General features: G+C 39.7%; 1 protein-coding gene across 1 annotated transcript in view; it reads right to left on the bottom strand.

Annotated features, from left to right (window-relative positions):
* Positions 1–22,402, bottom strand: part of LOC146371032 (amine oxidase [flavin-containing]-like) — a 46,105-nt gene that overhangs the window by 7,824 nt on the left and 15,879 nt on the right. Inside the window, exons 2-9 of the mRNA XM_084954938.1 lie at positions 17,950–18,044; positions 17,542–17,679; positions 5,149–5,253; positions 4,937–5,028; positions 3,868–4,009; positions 2,606–2,755; positions 183–342; positions 7–103 (exon numbers count right to left, since the gene is read on the bottom strand). Coding sequence (XP_084811064.1) covers positions 7–103; positions 183–342; positions 2,606–2,755; positions 3,868–4,009; positions 4,937–5,028; positions 5,149–5,253; positions 17,542–17,679; positions 17,950–18,044 — 979 coding nt within the window. The remainder of the gene's footprint in view (positions 1–6; positions 104–182; positions 343–2,605; positions 2,756–3,867; positions 4,010–4,936; positions 5,029–5,148; positions 5,254–17,541; positions 17,680–17,949; positions 18,045–22,402) is intronic.

Genomic DNA, 22,402 nt, shown 5'->3' with positions numbered 1-22,402 from the left:
ACCAACCCCATAATACAAGGTACAGTCCCATCAGGCTTTGTGTCATCCAGGGTGAGGCCGATGGGAGCGCCCTCCTCCTCTATCACCATGCTGCCGCAGTAACCTGGTAACACAATAAAACGTTAGAAATGGCATCATCTTGAACAGCATTCGCTCTCTCTGTGTTTTCACTTCCTGCGTACCCTTTTTCCTCCAGAAGTTCTCTCTGTAGTAGACCATGCACTTTATGACAGAGCCCATGGGAACACGGTTGATCAGCTGGTTCCTCAGCGGGGGCAGCTCAGGGTTGAAGTGCATCTTCAGATTCAAAGCAGGTGGTGTGGCCACGATCACATACTTGGCCTAACACAGAGACAGAGACAGTACACAGTGTGTTCCAATAGTCTGTTTATAACTGAAAGATGTGACCCAGAAGTATCTGCATGGTATTCATCAGACATAGTAAGAGATGTTGCAATTCTCCAAATACTAAGGAAAGAGGCTTCAATGCTTCCTTTAATATAGGATACACTGGACTATCCTTTATGAAAAGAGAGGAGAAAACGCTGTCCCATAATTCATTACAATGGAACATCTGACCATAAATGAAAACATTCAACCTAATCAACAAAGTAACACAGATCATGTACATTTTAACTGCTTTTTTTCCAAGCAGCCAGTAGATGGCAGCCAGAGAGCAGCAGTGCCAGTGAGTTTGTGAGTAACACTGTGAAGCAGTTACTGTTTTACAGATACATGGATGTTTCATATTCAGACTGCATTGTCTCACATTACCTAGTGTATAAATATAGTATCTGTTTCATTTCCTAATACATAAAAAAATCAAACAAACACTATAACAGTTATTTGAAACATGGCTGCAGTAACAGGAAAACAGCAAAAGGAAAGTCCTGCATTCACAATCTACTGAAACATAAGAGCAGCGTCATTATTCATTATCTTATCAGCTCGTTAATGGTGATGTATCCATATAAGCAAAGTCATTCTGACTATTTGTTTTGTGGGCCATTTGAAGGTTGGGAACCACTGGACTGAACTAATCAATTGTGTCTACAAACCCAGTTTCAGAAAAGTTGTAACATAAATGAAAACAGAATGCAGTGACTTGCCGATCTCAGAAAGCCATCTTTTATTCACATATACAGAAAAATATCAGAAATCTACTATTATCATTTACAGAAACAAAAAGCTCACTTTGAATTTGATGGCAGTGACATGTCTCAAAGTGACATGATCAGCGATAAAAAGAGCATCTCAGAGATGCTCTGCAAAAAACCCCAAAACTGTGTCTACAAACTGTGGAGCAATTTCAGAAAAATGTTCCTCAACATCAAACTGAAAAGAATAATATCATCAAAACATTCCAAGAATCTGGAGGAATTTCTGTGTGCAAAGGATAAGGCTGAAAATCAATAATGGATGTCCATGACCTTTGGGCCCTGCTGCATCACTGCACTAAAGCAGGCATGATTGTTATGAAATCACTGGGAGGGCTCGGGAACACTTCTGGAAATCACTGTCTATGAACACTGTACTGTTCACAAATACAGGTTAAAGCTCTATCATGATGGTGAAACACCGCCATCATTTCTGGGCCAAAGCTCATTTTAAACAGACTGAGGCAAAGTGGAAACTGTTCTGTGGTCAGAGAAATCAACAGAAAGGCTTCAGCAGAAGTAAAAGAGTTGGGGTGTTGAACCGGCCTGCCTGCAGTCCAGACCTTTCACTAATTTGGAGCATTATGAAATGAAAAAAAAAAACAAAAAACAGACATATGACGGAGAGCCAGAACTGTTGACATATATAATCAAACATGAATGAGACAACTTCCTGCTCCCAAAGGTTTAGTACCTGCTCTCCTCAGTTGCTGAGGAGGTGTTAAAAGAAGAGGCGATGCTAAACTGTCTTAAACATGGCCCCATCGCAATTTTTTGAAGAACAGTTGCTGCCATCAAGTTCAAAATGAGCTAATATCCATTTGCACTTTCTATGCTCCGTTTATGAGATTGAAAATAATTGCATTATTTTTATTTGACATTTTTACACAGCATCAACTTTTTCAGAATCAGGATTGTACGTACATCTGCACATATATTTATTTATTTACTGTTTTAAAATGTCTCCCTTTGCAGCTGTCACACAGATGAATGTGAGTTAAGTTAGATATTTCCCTCTGAAATGCAGGGACATAAAAGTACAAAGTATCACAAATTGGAAAACGTTAGGGTAAAGTATAAGAACCACCTCTCTGTGATACAGGCCCATGCTGCTGAGGGACCTTCCATGATGCTCTGAGTGCCTTTCCTCTATTTTCCTCTCATTATTTTATCCTCACTTTTTCCAAGTTCTGCTTAAAGGGGTTTCTCTCCATCTTGTTGTAATCCCTTTGACCATTTAGTGCGGTGTGCCATGAGATGATTTGGTGCTAGAGACCGTTAATAAACATTAATCGAGCTCCTCGAATATTTACTAGACTGGACTTCAAATGCTAATTTCCAGCTCGATATTATATTTCTGACTATAGCAGAATATGTAAGGAAAGACATAAAAAGTGTCCTTAAAGAATAGTACTTCAAAGGAAATACTGGTGATATACTCAACTCACCTTGTAGGTCTGCTTGTCCACGGTCTCCACCACAACCATGTCTCCGGTCTGGTCGATCCTGTAGACTGGAGACTGCAGCTTCACTCGGTCTCCCAGCTCCCTCGCCATGCACTGACTCACCTGATTCGAACCCCCTACAAACTTCCTCTCCTTGAGACACAAAGAGAGCAGAGTTCAGTGAGCACCAACAGGGAGAGCAGATGCAGCAACACTGGTTTCTATTTATATTGGGTGGAAGTGACTCTGATCCCCCTCTGGGTACCCTTCAGCAAGGCTAATAAACTCCCATTTTGGAATGAAACCGATAAAATCCCCTGATTTATCCTGGTGATACACACCGGTTATCCTCAGTCCACCTTCACTTCCTTCACTACAAATTTCTGCATCTTAATTCAAAAGAAACACGTTCATAAAGCCAGGCCAGCAAATGTTAAATGATGAAGATGATAGTGAGGAGGTAGAGAGAGGTTTGGGCTGTCAAAGCTCCGATACACAAAACTAAATCAGTGCTGACCATTTCCATGTGGTTAGTGTCAACATCTCTCTCATCCCTGACCAGAAACACATTGTGTGCATTCCTCTGTGGCATTTGGATGAATTTGTCGAGCAGTCGCTGTGAAAGCCCGAGCTAAACCTAAATCAGTCCTGGGTGGTGAAACGAGGTGAGCCTCTTCTTGTCTTGTTTGATTAAAGACACGTTTGCAGTTTTGCAGGAAAGCTGCACTCGAAGCAATGCATACCAATTGCATATCCATATGTTTAAGATGACTATGTGTAAATACTTCAAACACCCCTATGTATGCACCAGCCACAAGGCGTGTAAGCTTTAAATGTGAAGCAAACAGGAAGGAGCCGACTGCACTACTATTTGTCATTTGTTTACCAAAGCCTTTGTGGCTATGGGAACAAGGCCCTCAGCTTGAGGAACGGCAGCAGAAAAGACGCCCTGAGTATTCCAAGAAAACATCTTTTGTGTGGACAGCATCTTATTCAGGCCAGACTAAGGAGACTGGGCTGTGAGGGATCTCCCTCTGACGTTCAACCGCTCCTCTGAATCACTGAATGAATCTGTGTGAGAGGCAAAGAACGCAAGTCCACTTCTTGGCACGCTCCCATTACGCTGTCTGTACTTTTTTGTAGTGCATTAATGGAAAGCTGAGAGAGTATTCTGTTTGCTCACATAGATATAAAAAAATCCTTCGTCTTCTTTCAGTCTGTTGTTCTGAATCAGTAGGTATTCAGTAATCAGTAGGAGGACATACCTGTCCTCCATTGGTGGTGGAGAAGATCCTCATTGTCCCTCCGCACTGTTTGACGTACCAGAGGAACCAGAGAGCCGACACCTCGTGGGGTTCAGAGGTCACGTTTACGTTGACGAACAGTGTGGCGAAGCGACGAGCAGTTCTGGGAGAGATTACATGGAAGGTAAGAAGTCTTTAAATACTGCAGGTACCCCAGTCACAAATTTTATATCCTGTAAGAGTGTGAACAAAGCACAAATAAATCACCATGTCAGGGATTTCTGTTTGCTTGTCCTACTTTTCCAGCAGAGACTTGCATGTAATGAGTAGTAATTCAAACACAGGAGCGGTACAATCTTTTAATTAGTGAAGGACTGTTGTTTCTATGTTGTTACAAAAATGTAATTTACTTTTTACAAGCTGCATATTTTAAATTTACACAGTAATTAGATTATCAAAAACATTCTCACTCACAGTGCATCATATACTGAAGCTTCTCCACCAAGGGATGCAGGGATGAGAATTATTATTCTTATTAGTGCTGACACAGGAAGCTGTAACCATTTCCACCTCTGCAAGTTTGAGTCACTGAACTGGACCTCTTAACTGTGACTGTGGTGTTGGAGCCTTTTAGATCATTTTATTGGAAATAGCATGATGTGCTCTTTGGTTAATTTTACTTCCAGCTCTGGTGAGTGGAATTGTGCAGAATGCTGCATCCATGCACCCTATGAGATACCTTGCTAACTGAGCTCGCTACCATTAGCTTATAACCTAGCCTCGCTGACTGATTTCAGGTATTAGAAAATAAAACAACAAATATAACTTTTGTAAGAGAAATAAAGCTTTTGTAAGAGACCACCTTCAACATTTGAGTCTGAATGTATTATCGTAGGGTCTACCTTATAATATAAAGCGCCTTGAGGAGACTGTTGCTGTGATTTGGCGCTATATAAATAAAACTGAATTGAATTGAAATGTCATATGATTTAGCACTACAACTTTACCCTGGATATAAACGTTCAGAGATAACAGGATGAATAGCTAGACATATTCTCTGCAAAAACGGGAAACATTTTGAACATGTTACCTGGTCCAGCAGAGTTTTTCAAAGAGTTCCTGCATGGTCATCTTGTCCCACTCCTCAGCATGGGGAGCTCTCCAGGGAGCGTCTCTGGGAATCTGAAATGCAGGAGGATGTTCAATATGAGTCAGGCATGTAGCAGGTGTGCAACCTGTCCAGTAAACCAATCTAGAATGCTTATTAATAAGAATACTCATTAATAGTGAGAACTGCTTTACCTCCTCGCCCATCTTATCCATTGTTCTAAAGAGGTTGTTGAAGTCCATCAAAGCGATGGGGTTCCACATGGGAGGCAAGGAGCCTTTGAACGGGTAAGACTTTCCCTGTTGGACACATGATTGCGGCCATCATCACCAAAACAATATTCTTCAATCATCAAATAAGCACAGCTTTTATAAGCAATGGTTAATGATGGCAGCATTTAAAGAACATTTCAGCATTTGCCATTAAAGATTTGTTTCAGTTGACCTCTAACTGACCGTGAAAGCAGTTTGAAGAGTGGTGGGGAAAGTGGAGTAATAGCTTGTGCAATGTTTACAACTGAATCAAAGATACTGAATCATTAAATGTGATACGAGTAGCCATAATCCAAAGCCATAGTTTTTAATGCCTGTTCTGGTTTATTCCTGCATTTCTCAATCACATACAAAGACATACAAATACAGAGGTGACAGTCAGGGGTAGATGCAGTGGTTTCAAAACTATCAAGGTCACTTATTTGTGTTTTGGTTTCTAAAACACAATTGTAACTAGAGATGAATTTTTGTTGCTTTCTAGCAATGGTCTCTTAGCTACGTGTTGATGTAACCTCAAATAATCTCTCCCGTAATATGGCATTTAGCTTGACAAGGACATTTATTTCAAGTCCCATTAAACACAAACTGTTTGTTGAAATGCCCTCAGCCTCACAGAGCTGCTAGCTCAGAGACACTGCAGCTGTCTGCAGCTGTATTGAACTAATAATGGCTCCTATTATTTACATTCTCTTAACTTATTGTGTTGTGTAATGTGATACCACTGTAATAAAGGAAAAAAACAAAACAAATATCAAAAGTGTTTAGTTGTTCATTTCATTGTCCAACAATGCAGCTGTAACTGTCCAGCTGTTATGTAGCCCTAAAATCTTCTTGTCATGGTTAAAGGTAAATCCGTTACTGAGCTAGTCTAATGTCAAATTTGTAGCAATATTTCTTTTTTTTCTCCTTGCAAAACTCTCTCAGTATCATTGAAAATCATTATTAATGCATAAATATTACAGAAACAGAAATGTGTAACCTCTTAAACTACAAGACTCAACTGTAGTGGCATCACCAAAAAGTATGATTATGCTAAGAAAAAACAAATCTGTTAGATTAGCATAAAAAAGTACATGGGTCAGCACAATAAAGTGTTTCCTAAGGGGTAATTATAAGAAATAAGACTTTTAATTATATTATCTATAGCAAGGGTTCTGAAATTTTGATGGATGGTTGCAAAGGAAAAATGCACAAAATTAAGAAAAAAAAAGAAAGGCAAATTGTTCTCATACTGTCCCACGGCATGGCAAATTCGGTATCAACAAATTCTGTCATTTTCACTGGAGAGCCACAGAAAACAATTGAACAGTCTTTGAGAACCCTAGATCAATAATAAGCTCACACATTTCTCAGATCAGGCTCCTCAAAAACAATGAAAGAGAAGACTTCTGTTGAATAAAAATAGCACAGCAAAGTGTTGTGTGACTTTCACTGCTTAAAACATGTAAAAGCAGCTCCACAATCATTTGTGATATTACTAGACTTAGCCATTTACTGAAATAAAATGATCACCTGTTTGTTTGTTTGTTTGTTTTTAAAATGTGATGTGTGTGTGTGTGTGTCACTGCAAGGTGACAGCACCTTTGTTTTTTAGTATTCACAGTCTGTTCTTCACTGCTACACAGAATTCAGTGATAGACAGAGAGGGATGATGATGATGATGTGTCTCACTGCAGCATACTGTATCTGCTCCTGTGCACAGAACAACAGGTCTGTCTCCATGGTGACCACAGCCAAGAGAATACAGAGGGAGGAGAGAAGAGGAGGGGGAGACGAAGCATGGCAACATCTGTTTCCACATCAGCGAGCAGGGAAGTGCCCTCAATCAGAGGACCAAACGAAGACTGCTTGAAGACAAAGGTGACTATACTTCAGAGTAGGAGGATTTTATGACAACCATCTAAAGATAAAGATTTTAATTAATCTCAGAAATCGCTAATCACTGCCCTTAGACTTTTATCCAAATTACATTGTACGCTCTTATCTGACTTCTAAACAAACATCTATGATCAATAAGTATTTTATTGCCCAACGTAATATACAGTACTGGGAAAAATGTTTGCTCTTCTTGATTTCTTATTTTTTTTAAACTACATTTAGTTTTAAAATTTAGTAAATTATTAAATTATTAGATTAACTAATCATTTCATTTAATAAGGGAAAAAAGCTACACAAACCTACCATGTCCTATTTGAAAAAGTAGTTGCCCTCCCTTGTTAAATTGTGAATTTACTTTGATCAGCCACATTTTTTGGAAAGCTGACCTTTGAAAAGTTCACTTTCAACTAGCCACACTAATCCAGAAATCACTTAAATATAACCTGTCTGACAAAGTGAAGTAAGCTAAGCAACACGTCATGCCTTGATCTATAGAAACGCAAAAAAACAGCTGAAAGACAAAGCCACTGACATCTATCAGTCTGGAAAACCTTTTCTAAGACTAAACCAAGTGGAGAGCTGTTATTCAAAAATTGAGAAAACTTCCTAGGAGTGGCCAGCCTACCAAAGTGACTCCAAGAGTGCATCAATGACTCGTCCAGGAGGTCACAAAAGCACCCAGAACAACATCTCAAGAACTGCAGGCCTCACCTGCCTCAGTTAAGGTGTTCATGATTTATCCAATAAGAACTACATAAGGCAAAAATGGTCTCGATGGGAGAGTTTCATGGCAAAACCCACTGTTGACCAAAAAGAATATAAAGGCTCGTCTCATATTTGCCAAAAAAACATCAGAAAAACAGATTTGATTTGGTTGCAAAATAATGCAACTCCAAATAATATATCTGACTATGTCAAAGTGTGTCTAAAAACGACAAACTGGTGTATCAGATGGCTGTTCCCTCTGCTTTTTGCCAGCTCTCACAAGCTGGTGGCCTCTTAGTGAATGTGCAGCACTTGGCATTCTCTAAAAGCAAGCTAAACAGATACAGCTGGTACGGCCGTTTCCCTCACTGGTCCTGTGAACGTGCAAACATGCACAGCATCCAAAGTGCTGCGGGATCCAAGGGACAATCCCGCACTCTTTCTCAATCTCTGATAAGCAAGCACAGTATTTAATCAAAGTCTGTTTCCCCGTCTCTGATAGTGATCCCTCATTAATGAATCCAGTGCTGAGAGCTGCATTTGCCTGTTAGGCAGTGGTTTGCTGATAAGGGAAAGCAGTACTGGCCTTTTGGATTACAATCTGCCATAGAAAAGCTGATTAACTACATGGCTTGCTTGAAAGCTAGCTGTAATTACACAATGGCTTGGGACACATGCTGATTTACAATTACTCTAGCTTTTGTTCTGTGAAGAAATGTAGAGGGTGTCAAATGGGTTAGATCACTGCTTACTGTTCATATAAAGTCTTAAAGACTTGTGTCACCATATGAAACTATGAGTTTATTCTTTTGAATTTCTTCTTTTGTAATTCAAAGCTACTGACAAACAAAAAGGTGTAGTAAAACACTAACACACACACACACGATAAAAATATAGGTAATAAAGACTGATTGCTGTGAACTGCCGATACAGGGAATTGTTCCCAGATATCAAATGATATCAAAACACCACCTCTGAAGTCAGTCTAAAGATTTCTTGTATTTCTATCTTGCAGGGCATTCATTATTGGCCAACATAAAATGCAAACAGTTTTACATTATCTAATGGTTTCCAAAACCCTGACATTTTCTCTGAAAGGCCCCATTTGAATAGCTACTAGAGTTTTGACTTTGCTTGTCACTGTGATTATTATAGCATTCTAAGACTTCCTTTACTTCACCTTAATATAGGTTGTTTCTTTCTGTTTAATAAGTTCTGCCTTGAGAGCCTTTCATTTGGGTCTTTTCGCCACACCCATAACAGGGTAGCCAAAGCCATAGTAGCCACTTCCATCACAGCTTAATGGTAAGCTCAGTCCACCAGCTGGTAAAAGGGAAATAATGTGAGCATCCCATCCCATTTTTAGCGCTTTAAAAAGGCATTAGTTACAGCTACGAGTAGATGCAAAAATGAAGAGAAGAGAAGGAGCAAGACTCTTAACTTCCATCTTGGACCACTGTAACACTTGTTGGTGTGTGAACGTGTATATCAGTGTAAGCTGTGAGAGCAGTAACACTAGAATATGCATACACAAAAGCACAAACATGTGCACACACAGAGCACATACACACTGCCTGACAGTGATAGGTGGGAGCTGCTTTTGATGAGGCATGCTGCCATGGAAACCAGCCAGGAAGCTACAAGTGGCGTGTGTGAGTCTGAGTCTTCGAGTGGATCTTACAGAGATAGTAGCTAGGGAGACACAGTCACATGGGAGCTCCCATACACCAGAATGAATGAATTTAGGGTTCACATAACATGCCACAACAGCAGAAATAGAGAAATGTGTTTTCTAACTGCTGTCTGTGTTATGCTGGTGATATTTCGCAGCGCTGTTGTAAGTAGGTTAAGTCAATAATACATCAGTGCTAGGGACAGGGTGGTGAGATGACCAGCAGGCTGAAGATCACGAAACCATGCTTCATTGTCAATCAGTCGCTAAATAAATGGACTAAATAAAAACCACAGAGAGCACACAGTGTTCTTGATCAATATGTTACCCAAGTAATCATAGCACAGAAGACTTCTCGTCTTTTCCTGTGCCTGGATGTTTTAAATTCAACAAGGAAAACACAGGGTGGTTTTTTTAAAAGCAGCCAAGTGAGATCTAGAGCAGGGGTAGGCAACCTGTCTGATGGCGAGTGCCATTTAAAATTTCCTCAGAGGTCAGTGTGCCATATGATTGCATTAGCAGTAAATTTAATAACGCTCTATATGAACAGTTACACACTATATAGAACAAGTTTATAGAATTATATTTGTTCGCAGATGTTGGCAGCTATCAGCAAATAGTTATCAGCTATTTTGAAACAAAAGAAGACACTTTTTATCCATAACAGCAAATGGACTGTACAACAGAAAATACAACTGCTATTTATGGTCTCCTCACAAGAATGATGAGAAAAATAAACTAAGCCAATATGGCATTTCTGTTAATACAGAGACACACATGTTAATGTGATCTCTGGTCTCCCACTCAGAGACACAGGTCTCTGAGTGTCCAGCATTCAGATGGCTACCTGAGGACACTCATGTGAGAGAAAATCTGCTCACACAGATATGTAGAGCCAAATACTGTCAATAAGGCCTCTGCAATGTTCTGAAGACAGTTAAACTTGTCAGGTAGTGATGTCCAGCAGGTGAAAATGCACAGCTGTGGATTCCAGCTGCTTCGATGTTGCATTAACTGGCATTAACTCAGCCAGTTAATGCGAGACAAATCTAGCTGCTCATTAAAGATTTCTGGTTTGATCAGAAAATAAAACATTGGTCCATACACCTGAAAGTCCCAAAAATGCATTGTGTCTCGAGTCTACGGATGTATTCATGTATCTCCGTGGTGCTGATGCTGTGCTGAGCGGAGAGCTCCTGAAGCTTCTGAAGTGTCGGAATATGGAAAGCTAACAACGTCCCTCTTACCAGTAGGCTAAGTTACTTTTAGCCAATTACAAGTTGAATCTGGTAGTTGGGGTTGTTAGTTAAGATACCGTCATTAAGAAGAGGCACAACTAATGTGTCTATGCGAGCTAATTTGCAATGTGCACCGCTGGCACGGCCAATAATTTTTGATGCACCTTCTCAGATTAATTCACTGCATGTTGTGCCCAGGGCTGGACTGGGACAAAAAAATCGTCCCGGGCATTTTGACTAAAGACCGGCCCACCAGGTATTAAAGCTATAAAGTCTTTGAATGAAAACAAACGCTGTTGTGACAGTGATGTACAGTCTTGTTGGTATATGTATGATTTCTATACATTTTATGTCAGATAAAAACTTTGGTTGTAAGCTTCAGATAATTATTTAATAACAGCTAGACATTTTAAATGAAAATAAGAAAGTATTTCTTTGTGCCCCCCTTTCCCTGTTAATGCCCTACCTGCCCCCCTGGCAAAACTTTGCTAGACCCGCCCCTGCACAGTTACCAGCTGTCAGCTAGTTAGAAAAAGGATCCTGGTGTTATTTGTCTCTCAGAAACAGTTCATAACTTCCCTTCAACTCATTCATGTCACCTAAAAGGTAAACCTGTTTCTCCATCACCTGTTCAGCTCTGATGATTCAGTAAGGACATCTCCTGGTTTCATCTTCATGTTTCCCTCTCACCACATATCCAAACCGATATCATGACCAGCAGCTTTACAGCTGTGGCTCCAGCAAACATCAGCTGATACTAGAAATTAATATTAAATAAATTCTAACAACAGCTGATCACGCTTAAACGTGCTGCTGTTGTTTAGCGCAACATCCGCTGGTTTCCTCTTTCTGGCGCAAAGTGGGCAATAAACAAACAAGAGAGAAAAGCCGATCAGCTGATCATTGATCAGTTTCATGATTGAAGTAGAAACAGGGGAGGGAGGGGGGAGAATGAGAGAAGAAGCAGCAGCTGTGCAGCGTAACGACAGAATAAATCCACCTTTGTGTCTTTTTCCATCCTAGACAAACTGTGCTCCTTTTCAGCTCAATACGAAACGCATAATATTTTCTATGAATACAGGACGATTCCGGTTTTTACGGGACGGTTGGCAACTCTACTAACTAACCTTATGAATAAAATGAAGTTCACTATCAGTAACATCATAGCACCCACCCAGCTGTATAGAAACTCCGTCATGCTAGCTAATACGCAGTACGAGTTATTGTAACTGACTGTAAAAAGTCAGCATAACGAAAATAAACTCCACCTAAACTTGGTTTATATCTGACCCAGATAGACTGCAGGTCATAACTTCTTACCTGAAGTTCAGTTCACCTGATGCTCGGACCAGCGGCTGCCTCGGGTCTCTCCTCGTCCTGCCTCCGATCTCCCTCATCCACGTGCTGGCCTCCACCACTTGTTAATTTTACTGAATCTGTTGAAGCTCCACCATAGCCACCACCAAACAACTGAGTTATTTTTACACACCGGCCAGCATCTGGCCAATCCACCACCTTTCATTGTTTATACCCTTACAAAAAAAACAAAAACAAAAAATCATCGGGCCACCGAGCAAATGCAAATGCCGGCCATAGCCAGGCCAGCTATGGCCGTGCCATCAGTTAACCCTTTGCGTGCCAACTGTGGCACGCGTGCCTAGGTCGACCCCTGATCTAGAGTATTGTTCTGCACAGACTGTATTTTTTAGCAGCAGCTGTGCAAGTTTGAAAGAACAAAGGTTACAGAGGCTAAATAATGCTAAATAACGTGCTCCTTTAAAAATAACCAGTACTTTCTGACAAATAAATACTAGAGCAATATCATCAGCTGCCACTCCACTGTACTCTAATCCTGCAAATGAACACTTACTCCATGGTGTTTAAATCTGTACCTTCGGTGAGCTCTGCATAGTGTAGCAACAATCTCTCTTGGTTAGAGGAAGGAAGTATGGCATATGTGGCATACCATATAATTCACTTTAAGGCTAGAATTGGAAAAGCAAGGGAAGCAGTGCTTTCCAAGTCAAATCTAAAAACTGGCATCAATTAAAACGTGCCAAGTTGAAAGCAATCTCTCTCCTTTCATCTCAAACAGCGTTCTGTCATTCCAGCCTGTCGCTGGAAGCTCTGTTTGCCTTGGAAACGGCTTGCATTGGAAAATGTAGCACGTTTCCTGTGTGTAATGTAGATAAATGTCTGGTATTTGGTGGGAGACTAGTGGGAGACCAGCATGCCAGGCAAACTGCTGCTAAAGATAGCTAGCTCCTCTTTCACTGCTCTGAGATCAGTGTCAAGCTGTGCTCTGTGTGAAAACAAATTACCATTAGCGAAAAGACAAGCTTCTGTGATTTGTCGTTGTAAAAGGGTGTTACACAGAGAAGAAGGTGTACAGTGTGAAAAGATGTCAATAAGTTGTAAGTACCAAAAGTTGTCAATAACTCTTTTACATTAGCAAAAAAAGCGTTGATCAATTCTATTTTAAGGAAATAGGAATAAGCAGCACTTTCAGATTAGCATGTCTGACAAATCACTAGAAAGTTTAACCAAGTGTTTTGCCAAAACACCTCTCTACACACATCTCTATTTTTCATTATTTTTAATCCCACCTATGGATATGTACTGTGTCACACACTATTTAAGTCTTAAATTCAACCGATCTTTTATTATTGATATATTTTAATATTCTTTTTAAATGATCAAATGTAGGCCTATGTTTCTGTGGTTTTGTAGAATGTCATGCATTACTGTAGATTAAACAGAGTAAAAGCTTTAAATGAGTTTGAAATTACCTTAGCCTTAAACATTTCCACTATTAGTTGTGGTCCATAAAACACTGACAAGGAACATTTTTCTGTAGAATAATTACTTTTACTTTACTTATTTATTTACTTTTGATGATTTATCCACAATTTCAATCATCAATGCAGTTATACGTGTAATGAGGTGTTTTCATAGTGGTTTATTGTCTCTTTTGCTAAAGTAATGGTTCTTTTAAAAAAACAGAAAGAACCATCGAACACTCGTCACCGTCAGCTATCACTAAATATTTTTTACTAATATAATAGAAATAATAATATTTTGCAATTCTTTGGCCAGGAATGAGTGCAGAAAAGTAAAGAAATCTATGTGGAGTGTTATGTACTATACATGGTCAACATGGTATGTGTTAATCTGATAATCTGTTAATACCATATGTTTTAGTGTGTGTATGTGCGTGTGTGTGTGTGTGTGTGTGTGTGTGTGTGTGTGTGTGTGTGTTGGTGGAGGGGGGGATATATTGTAGTGTTTCATATGTGCATTTTGTTGTGCACACACCTAGAGGGCAGAAGTAATAATAATCCATCCGGTTGTTAACTGATGACGTGAGGAATCCTACTTCCGGGCCTAAAGTAGTCTGCGTTTAATATGGCTTTTGTGTTGTTAACATGTTAACATGTTTTGCATTTTCTTCTATTTAATTTCAAAAAAGCTCCTAAAACAGTCAGTGATCACTGTTGACCTCCCTCGGCTTTTATTACCGCTAATCATTTATTTAAGCTCAGTTTTTAAAACCTTAGGATGTAACTACAGCCCAGCCCATGCAGCAGTATATGAATGATTAACCTCGTATTGTGGATGGATTATCTCAGTTGTTCTCCTGGCTGAAGTTTGGTCCTTTTACAGCATCCTGCCATGCGATTATATTTGTTCCTGATCACCGAGAACAATCACGTTAATTTTTATCGAGTGGAAAAAAAGTTAGCTTGTTTATATTATACTAACATAGCTGTGTCGCTAGCGGTCACGTAGCACATTATTATATACCAGCTAGCCAAACTTCAGTAACCCTACAAACGTCACTGCTGTTTAGTTTTCTGTCTTCATTTACGTTGGAAGTGATAACAGAGCTGTACGTTTTAATTTGTTTCCAAAACCCCGCAGTCAGGACATGCTATATTGTATTTAGATAGAAGCTAGCGAGCTAACTTCCTGCTAACTTCTAACTCCGTTAAATGTCATAAATTCCGTTTTCATGGATGCCTGGATGTTAAACTCAATTGTTACACCTGGTAGAGCAGAACGCTGATCATTTTATTAAAGATGAAAGACTTTAGACAGTTTTTCAACTCTCAGTAATGGCATAGTGATCGTTTGATATATGGACCTGCAGCGGAGTTTAGGCCCAGACATGGCTAGTGACGTCAGACTTAACGACCGGATTGGACTGGCTTTGAAGTTATAATTCAGTGACTGAAGATAACCAACATAGGCACTCTCCATCCACACACACAGAGAAAGCTCCCAGCCACGTTACTCAGCCCAGTGATTTACAATAGGGGTAGTTTCACCAGGGGACATAGTAGCAATGGAAAATTAAATCAGGTAGAAGAACACAACTCTGTTAAGGACAGTGGTGCGGCCTCACTAATGAGATATTGAGCACAGAATAACAAGAACAAAGAAATATAGCCTGAGTGTCTCTTTCTTCCTTTCCTCTTTGTTTGCCTTTCAACCACTCAGAAAAGAGAAACTGCATTACTAAAATCCCTCTGGCAAAGATTAACATCTCCAGTCACTAATGCTAAAGAAGGGAGGAGTGGTGGCTGTTCTGTAGACATATAGGAAACCACAGGAACATTTGGTTTTCTTTTTCATAGTACCTCAGTCTTCTTTAAGTAATCTGGAAAGCAATATAGGGGAGATATATGGGCAATAGTAATTTAAACGGCAAACTTTAGGGCTGAAAATGCAGCCAGAATAGAATAGAAAAGTCCCGTATTGTATTTGTACATGTACAACAAAATTGTGGGTGCCCCATGCCAATTTTGCAGGAATAAAATTTAAATAGTAAGACAGCAGGAATAAATAACAAACATGAGAAATATATAAAATCAAGACTAATATATACAAACAAGAGACAAAAGACATACATTAGAGCAAAAGTTGTAAAGTCTGTGTGTGAGTGGCCTGAGTGATGAGGGTTACTCAGACCATGGCTCAGATTAGTGGCTGGGTGGGCAGGAGTGGGGTTTTTTGTGGCGTAGTGTTTGTTAATAGTCTTATTTACCAGGGTGTTTACCGAGCTTTAACCTAGGAATAAGAGGGAAGGGGGCATCTGAAGGAGGTCCGGTTTGGTGATAAGGATGTCTGGGATTATAGAGTTGAATGTGGAGTTATAGTCCATGAAGGGCATCCTCACGTAGCTCTTCCTGTTAGCCAGATGGCTCTGCTCCACATATTTCATTTTTCCCCCCAAACCACTGTCCAAAAAAACTAAAACTAAGAGTAAAAAAAAGATATTCCTTGTAGTTGGTCATTAGGTTTGCACACATCTCAGGAGGGTTTTGGCCCTCTTTACAGAAAATCTCTAAATGCTTTAGGTTTTAAAGCCGCCTACAGCACATTTTCTACAGGACTGAGGTCTGGTGTTATAACCAGTGTGTTACCATTGGTGTTCTTGGTAACTGGTCCCAGTCTTGAGATCATTAACAAGCTCCTCCACTGCTATATATTCTGTCTGACCGTGTGTGTGGGGAGTGGCTAATTTTTCTGATTACAGTCAAGTGAACTAAAGTTAACAATGATGATAACATAAAAAGTTATTACTTTGTTGTTAGTGCAAACAAAAGATTCCCAAAAAATGCTTCAAACTCTACTGCTGATGGCAAAGAGGGTAGCTCTGTTAGCTCATGCAATGTATTAACGTTGCAACCTTGATCAGTAAATATAAAAAAGTCAAACTGACAGGAAAAGTGCCAGTGGCAGCAAGTGGCAATTGAAAAATGTTGATAAAGATTAGGGCTGCACGATTTTGCATAAAATGAGAATCACGATTTTTTTGCTTAGAATTGAGATCACGATTCTCTCACGATTTTCTTTTCCAGTATAAATATTTATTGCGCTTATTAACTGCACATCAACTTCGTAACAGTTGAGACTGAACATAAAAACAATAAATAAACATTCAAAACAACAAATGTCTCACATTTTGTCGTTGCCGCAAAATGTTGTACTGCTTGAAATTCCGTCTCCACCGTTGCTCGACACTGCGTGTATAGAGCAGGTAGTGCAACAATAGAATAATAGTTGCGGGACGGCACTGTGTAGCGTTTGTCTAGGGTGTTGATCATATTCCTAAATCCCTCATTTTGCACAGTGTTGATGGGAGCCATATCTTTGGTCAGGTGATACGTGATAGCCTCCATAATTTCTTTGTGCCTGCGGGAGTTTGACGGGTATAGGGAAGTGCTGTATAAGGTTCCCGTTATTGATGTTTGGGTGGTTGACCGTGACGGATTTTCTCCCGTCACTTTCTCGTCATCCCTGACGTGCTCTCCGTTGTTTTTTCCCTGCCAATTTTAGCAGCCAGCTTCTGTATCACATGGTATAAGGCTCCGCCCTTGTCATTTGTTGAGCAGGAAGAGTGAGCGCTTGTTTTCATGCAGATTACGTCCCGGATCAAAATGCGGTACAATCGTCGTCGTCTTTTTTTTTTTTTAAATCGTTGTCATTTGGAAATGAGATCGCACATAAGTATGAATTGAGATCGCGATTTTCTAACGATTAATCGTGCAGCCCTAATAAAGATCCTTGTTGCCATGCCTACTGCGTGATGCCAGAAAAGTAGCAGAGACTTGGATTTCCTTTCTATTGGATAATGGGTCAGACTCAAGATATGGTGCATCATCTTCTGAAAACTGTCATCATTTACTCCATCACTTAAAGTGAAGAATACATCTGGAACATGTCATGAGTACACATCTGTCATTGAGTACACAGAGATAACATAAACCAAGAGAGCTCGGAGTAGAAAATTATCTGCAATAAAAAAAAGACACTCACATTAACATAATGCACCAAGTTCTCCTGCTCGTTGACTTTGTAGGTCTTTATGCCGTACTCTTTGGCCAGACGGAGGATGCGGTTTTGTGTCGGTCCAATGTAGGCACCGCCTAGATCAACCCACTTTGCCTCCTTATTCTAAAAGACACATACTCACAATCAGATCATGACAAAAAAGAAAGAAATGTCACAGATATTTCTGAAAAGGCTAACTGATCTATGCTTGTACTTCTACGCTCATAAATAACTTGAATGTAAATGTCTTTTTTTTTCTGTATGCCCATTAAAAGCAATAGATACACTATCTTGGTTGTAAAATTAAAAAGGCTGGAAAGTATTTATATTACTGTTACTGATTGTCTCTTTTATGAGCCGCTCCTACAGTAGTATTGACACTCTTTGCCTTACCTGCACAGTGAAGGTACGACCACCAACCCGGTCTCTGGCTTCCAACACTACAGGATCGAGCCCACTGGCTTTCAACAGCTTTGCAGCACTCAAACCTGCAGAAGGACAGAGACACCAACAGGACTTAAACATAAGGATTCAAGCAATATATGTGCTTTCTGTACTTGTAAAAAAAGCAATAGCAAAAGGCACACAGGGATTTTAAAGGTCTTTTAAAATAAATGACAAAAAGGGCTTCCAAAAATCCTAATGCTAGTTAGGACACTGTTATACCATCAACAGGTATTCCCACTTTAATTGTTTTCCGTTGTGCATTTACACTGATTAGCTTTTTGGTAGGCATGCAACTCTTAAATACAATTACATAACATTTGCTTTTCAAATGAACTGAGAGAGCTCTGGGAAAAATGGAGGGGGAAGGATGGGTGGGGGCTGTTGGGGAATCACAAACCAGCCAACCTGCTGATCATGTGGGGAGGAAGAGCTAACAAAAAAAGCACTGAGTACTCATTGGCTCAGCAACCGCAGAGTATACTGAAGAAAAACAGCTTTTCATACACTGACCTCTGGCACTCCTAGTTATACTTTAATTCAATAAGACTACTAAATGAATCTAGGCATGAACACACACACATGCAGAGATTTAGAGGGCAGCATATGGCTCTGAAGCGCTGATCTACAGGGCTGCTAAACACACACAATATTGTTAAGAAGCTGTTCTTTAGAAGGGGAAACTGGGAGAAAAGGTATACCAAATTAAACAGCTAGACTGAGAGTCAATCCAAATTTGGAAATTTTGCTTCAAATCATTGTCAATGTGTACATCAGAGTCTGGAGCGAGGTGGTGGAGGCTCTGCCATGGTTTGGGGATGCATTACTGGCAGTGTGGAAAAGTACTTTCAGATGTCAATCCACCATGGCACTGTGAATAAAAAGATGAAGAATCGCCTATGAGCAAGTAGAAGAACTCCCTTTTAACTGGAAGAGACTAAAGGAAGTGGCAGTGAACAAATGGCGGATGACCGGCTTTTGATTGTGAGGGGCAGCCAATTTGGAACAAAGTAAGGCTTAAAGGTAATAGCGTGTTTTATTCTTGAGGATGAGCTGAGAACTTTGTTGAACTGTGCAAAGCTACTGGAGTCTAACAGAAAAAAATGTTAAAGAGAAAAACAGGCACTCTTTAATGAAACAAAAATGAGCATGCCAAAAATCACACAAAAGCCTGCATAATGCATGTTATATTCATTGCATGTGCATCAGCAGACACTGATAAATGAGGAGCAGAGAAGCAGGGGATAACTTGTAATAGAAAACAGCACAGAGCAAAATGTCTCTACTGTCAGCAGGTACCCACATCTGTGCAAATGTTTTCCTGGCTTTCGCCCTAAATTCCCTTCTGGCCTCGCCATCTTCACCCCTATATTCTTTCCTGCCAAATCCGACTAAGCCCTATTTGATCTGGAAAGGTTTACATTAGTTTAAACAGAGTTTATTTTGCATTACCCAGCATCAGCCTCCTCTCCATGTACAAAAGCGCTCAGCCTGTCAGGCTTTGCAGAAAGCATTAGACTTGACCAGGAGGAGGCTCACAAATCTCCATTAAATTGATGCTATTAACCTACACTCGGCTCAAAAGGTCACTCTCTGTCTTGGAAAACAAAGAGCATCTGTCTGCATCTCTTGTTTATGCCTACAGCAATCGCTGCAAAAGTAGCTTCCCGTTGGACTAGTCCTTTGATCAGAAAGCTTATTTATCCAAATCAAGGCTTCACTTTTTATCCCCCCTTTTCTTCAATTAAAAAACATGGTACAAAAGCAACTAATAGATCAAAAAGTGATCATCACTTCAAAAGGATGCCGGCTGAGCTTTCCCCTTATGTTTACTTCCATTCCCCCAACAACAATAAAGAAAATGAACACACTCAGGCCGAGCTACTTCATGGACCAAAAAGCCAGGGAGGCAAGAAAAAGAAAATGAAATAGAAACCATCCAAGAATCTCAGTCAGAAATCAAAACCAATCATACAATTACTTTATTTTTTTCTTCACTACTGCTTCATGCATTTGCTCTTTCTGTCTGTTTATACAGATAGAAAATGTTTCTGAATTTCTGTCTTTTTGCAATACTTACTGCAGTAGTTTGGAGTGCAAAGGTAAAAGGTCAACGTCACTGAAGTTCTCTGGCCGTTACTCAAGAATTTATGAGCTGATTATGAATGCATTCCACACAAATGTCTAGTGGGATAAAAAAAAAGTTATGTTTTACATTCAAAAGGTCAGAAGTCAGGTCTGGAAATTATGTTGGTGGTGGCAAATAATAATACAATAAAAATATTAGCAGCTCACAAAAAATTAAGCTAAAATCTGAACTGCTTTCTACATTTTAAAGAAAGACGAATTTTGACCTTAAATCAATGTACGATGGCATTTTTATGGAGATAAGCTAACAATGTTTCTGAATAAAATTTGGTCTCTGGTTCTGAATTTCTAAATGCAGAGGATGAATGGTGCAGCTGTTCCGGTGTAAAGCTGAAAGTGACGGCTGAAACTGCAGATTTACAGGTCAATGGACATTACCACCTTCACTTATGGCCACATATAGCTGGTAATGAGCAATAGAAGACGAGCTTGATATTTATCAAACAGATGTAGCTGCCTTGAAGTACAATCTTCCTGACATCTGAGGAACAGCTGGTGTCAGTTCAGCGGTGCTTCTCATCCTTTGTGCAGATGTGTTTAACGAGGGACCAGACAAGAGAGGAGGAGGAGTATAAGTAGAAGTATTATATTATGGATCGCTCCCTGGGACACCTGGGTGCATTTAATTATGTTAACTTGCCTCCTCGCTTCCTGCCATCACATCTCTTCTTTCTGTCTTAGTGAAAATGTGCAGGAGACATCCATGAACAAGACTGAAGAACACAGGAGAGAAAATGAGAAATCCTTGCTTCTATACTATTAGTCTTAAGAGATCCTGTCCTTTTGAGGGATGCTTCCCTCGCTCTTAGCTCTTCCAGACACACTTATCTCACCTGTCCTTGCCTCTTTGAGGTGTTTTTAGGAGCTGGAACATCCTTTGTGATTGAGAAGGGTGAATGATTTTGAGGACACTGGAAAGAGGGTGCAAGAACACTTCAGCTTTGGGGTGACTGTAGCTCAGGAGGTAGAGCAGGTCACCTACTAATTGGAAGGTAGGTGACCTTCCAATTAGAAGGTGGAAGGGGTGGGGGGTGGGGTGGGGTGGGGGTCTTAATTTCCAATTCGATCCAAGTCTGCTCCAGTCTGCATACAAAATATCCTTCACCAAGTTGCTCTGACTGTGAGTGTTAGATAGAAAGTGCTTACATAGAAAAGAAGTGCTTGTGTGAATGAGGCAAGTATATATATATATATATATATATATATATATATATATATATATATATATATATATATACACACACATATATATAATATTAGAGGTGCAACGATACACAAAATTCACGGTTCGGTTCGATACTTTGGTGTCACGGTTCGATATTTTTTCGATACAAAAAAATGTTCATGCTGTTTTAATTTGTCATTTATTAAAATTATAAATATATATTTTAACTCAAAAGTACAGTTTTTAAATTTAATGCTGCTGAAACAACAAAGTAATAAAAAAATAAATCTATCTGATCGAGAAATCACTCATCTTTGGAAAAGAGAGTTTATTACAGAGAAATGGCTCTTTCCAAAATAAAAGCTATACTATACGCTTCTTCTGGGGTATACTCTCAGCAGCATATTAAACATATCAGGTCAGATCCCCATAAGGAGAATCATGTGCTAACGGCTGTCTAAATGACTCGGGTAAAGTTTGTAGCATGCGTGCTTGTTGTTTTTGTCTGCTTCCACTTGTCTTTGCACTAGACAAATATAATGTGAACAGTTAGTTTCTTTTTTCCCCCCTTTTCAAATGTCTCATATATATATATATATATATATATATATATATGAGACATTTGAAAGGGGGGAAAAAAGAAACTAACTGTTCACATTATATTTTTATTGGACACAGAGTCTAACGTAAGTTTTGAGACTACTTGTTTATGGGTTGGACCTTATTTGATAGAGTGGAGTAAGTTTCCAAAGCTTTTTGCACAGCTATGCGGAGCACGCACGTTTCTTTTCATCTCTCTGCCCTCTGTGCTGGAAAAAGAGACAGTGGCAGACACAGTTTCCCTGACAACAGTAATTGTTAAGATTTGGTCACTTGGCAGGAGCAAACCGTGTTTGTATACTGTGTGTGTGTGTGTGTGTGTGTGTGTGTGTGTGTGTGTGTGTGTGTGTATAAAGATATCAGCCTGTCTCCCACGGTTTCTGAAAGTAAACGTTCCCAGTACAATTCACACTCATTCAAAACAAAAATCCAGGTACTGCAGAAAGCTGCCACAACTAAGCTCAGCCACGATCCCTGCAGAGCAGCTCA

This window comes from Perissodus microlepis, chromosome 16, assembly GCF_051167445.1.
Source record: "Perissodus microlepis isolate ML-2025 ecotype Zambia chromosome 16, ASM5116744v1, whole genome shotgun sequence".
Lineage (NCBI taxonomy): Eukaryota > Metazoa > Chordata > Actinopteri > Cichliformes > Cichlidae > Perissodus > Perissodus microlepis.
The sequence above is the reverse complement of the archived record's forward strand: the minus strand, read 5'-3'. Positions and strand labels throughout refer to the sequence as shown.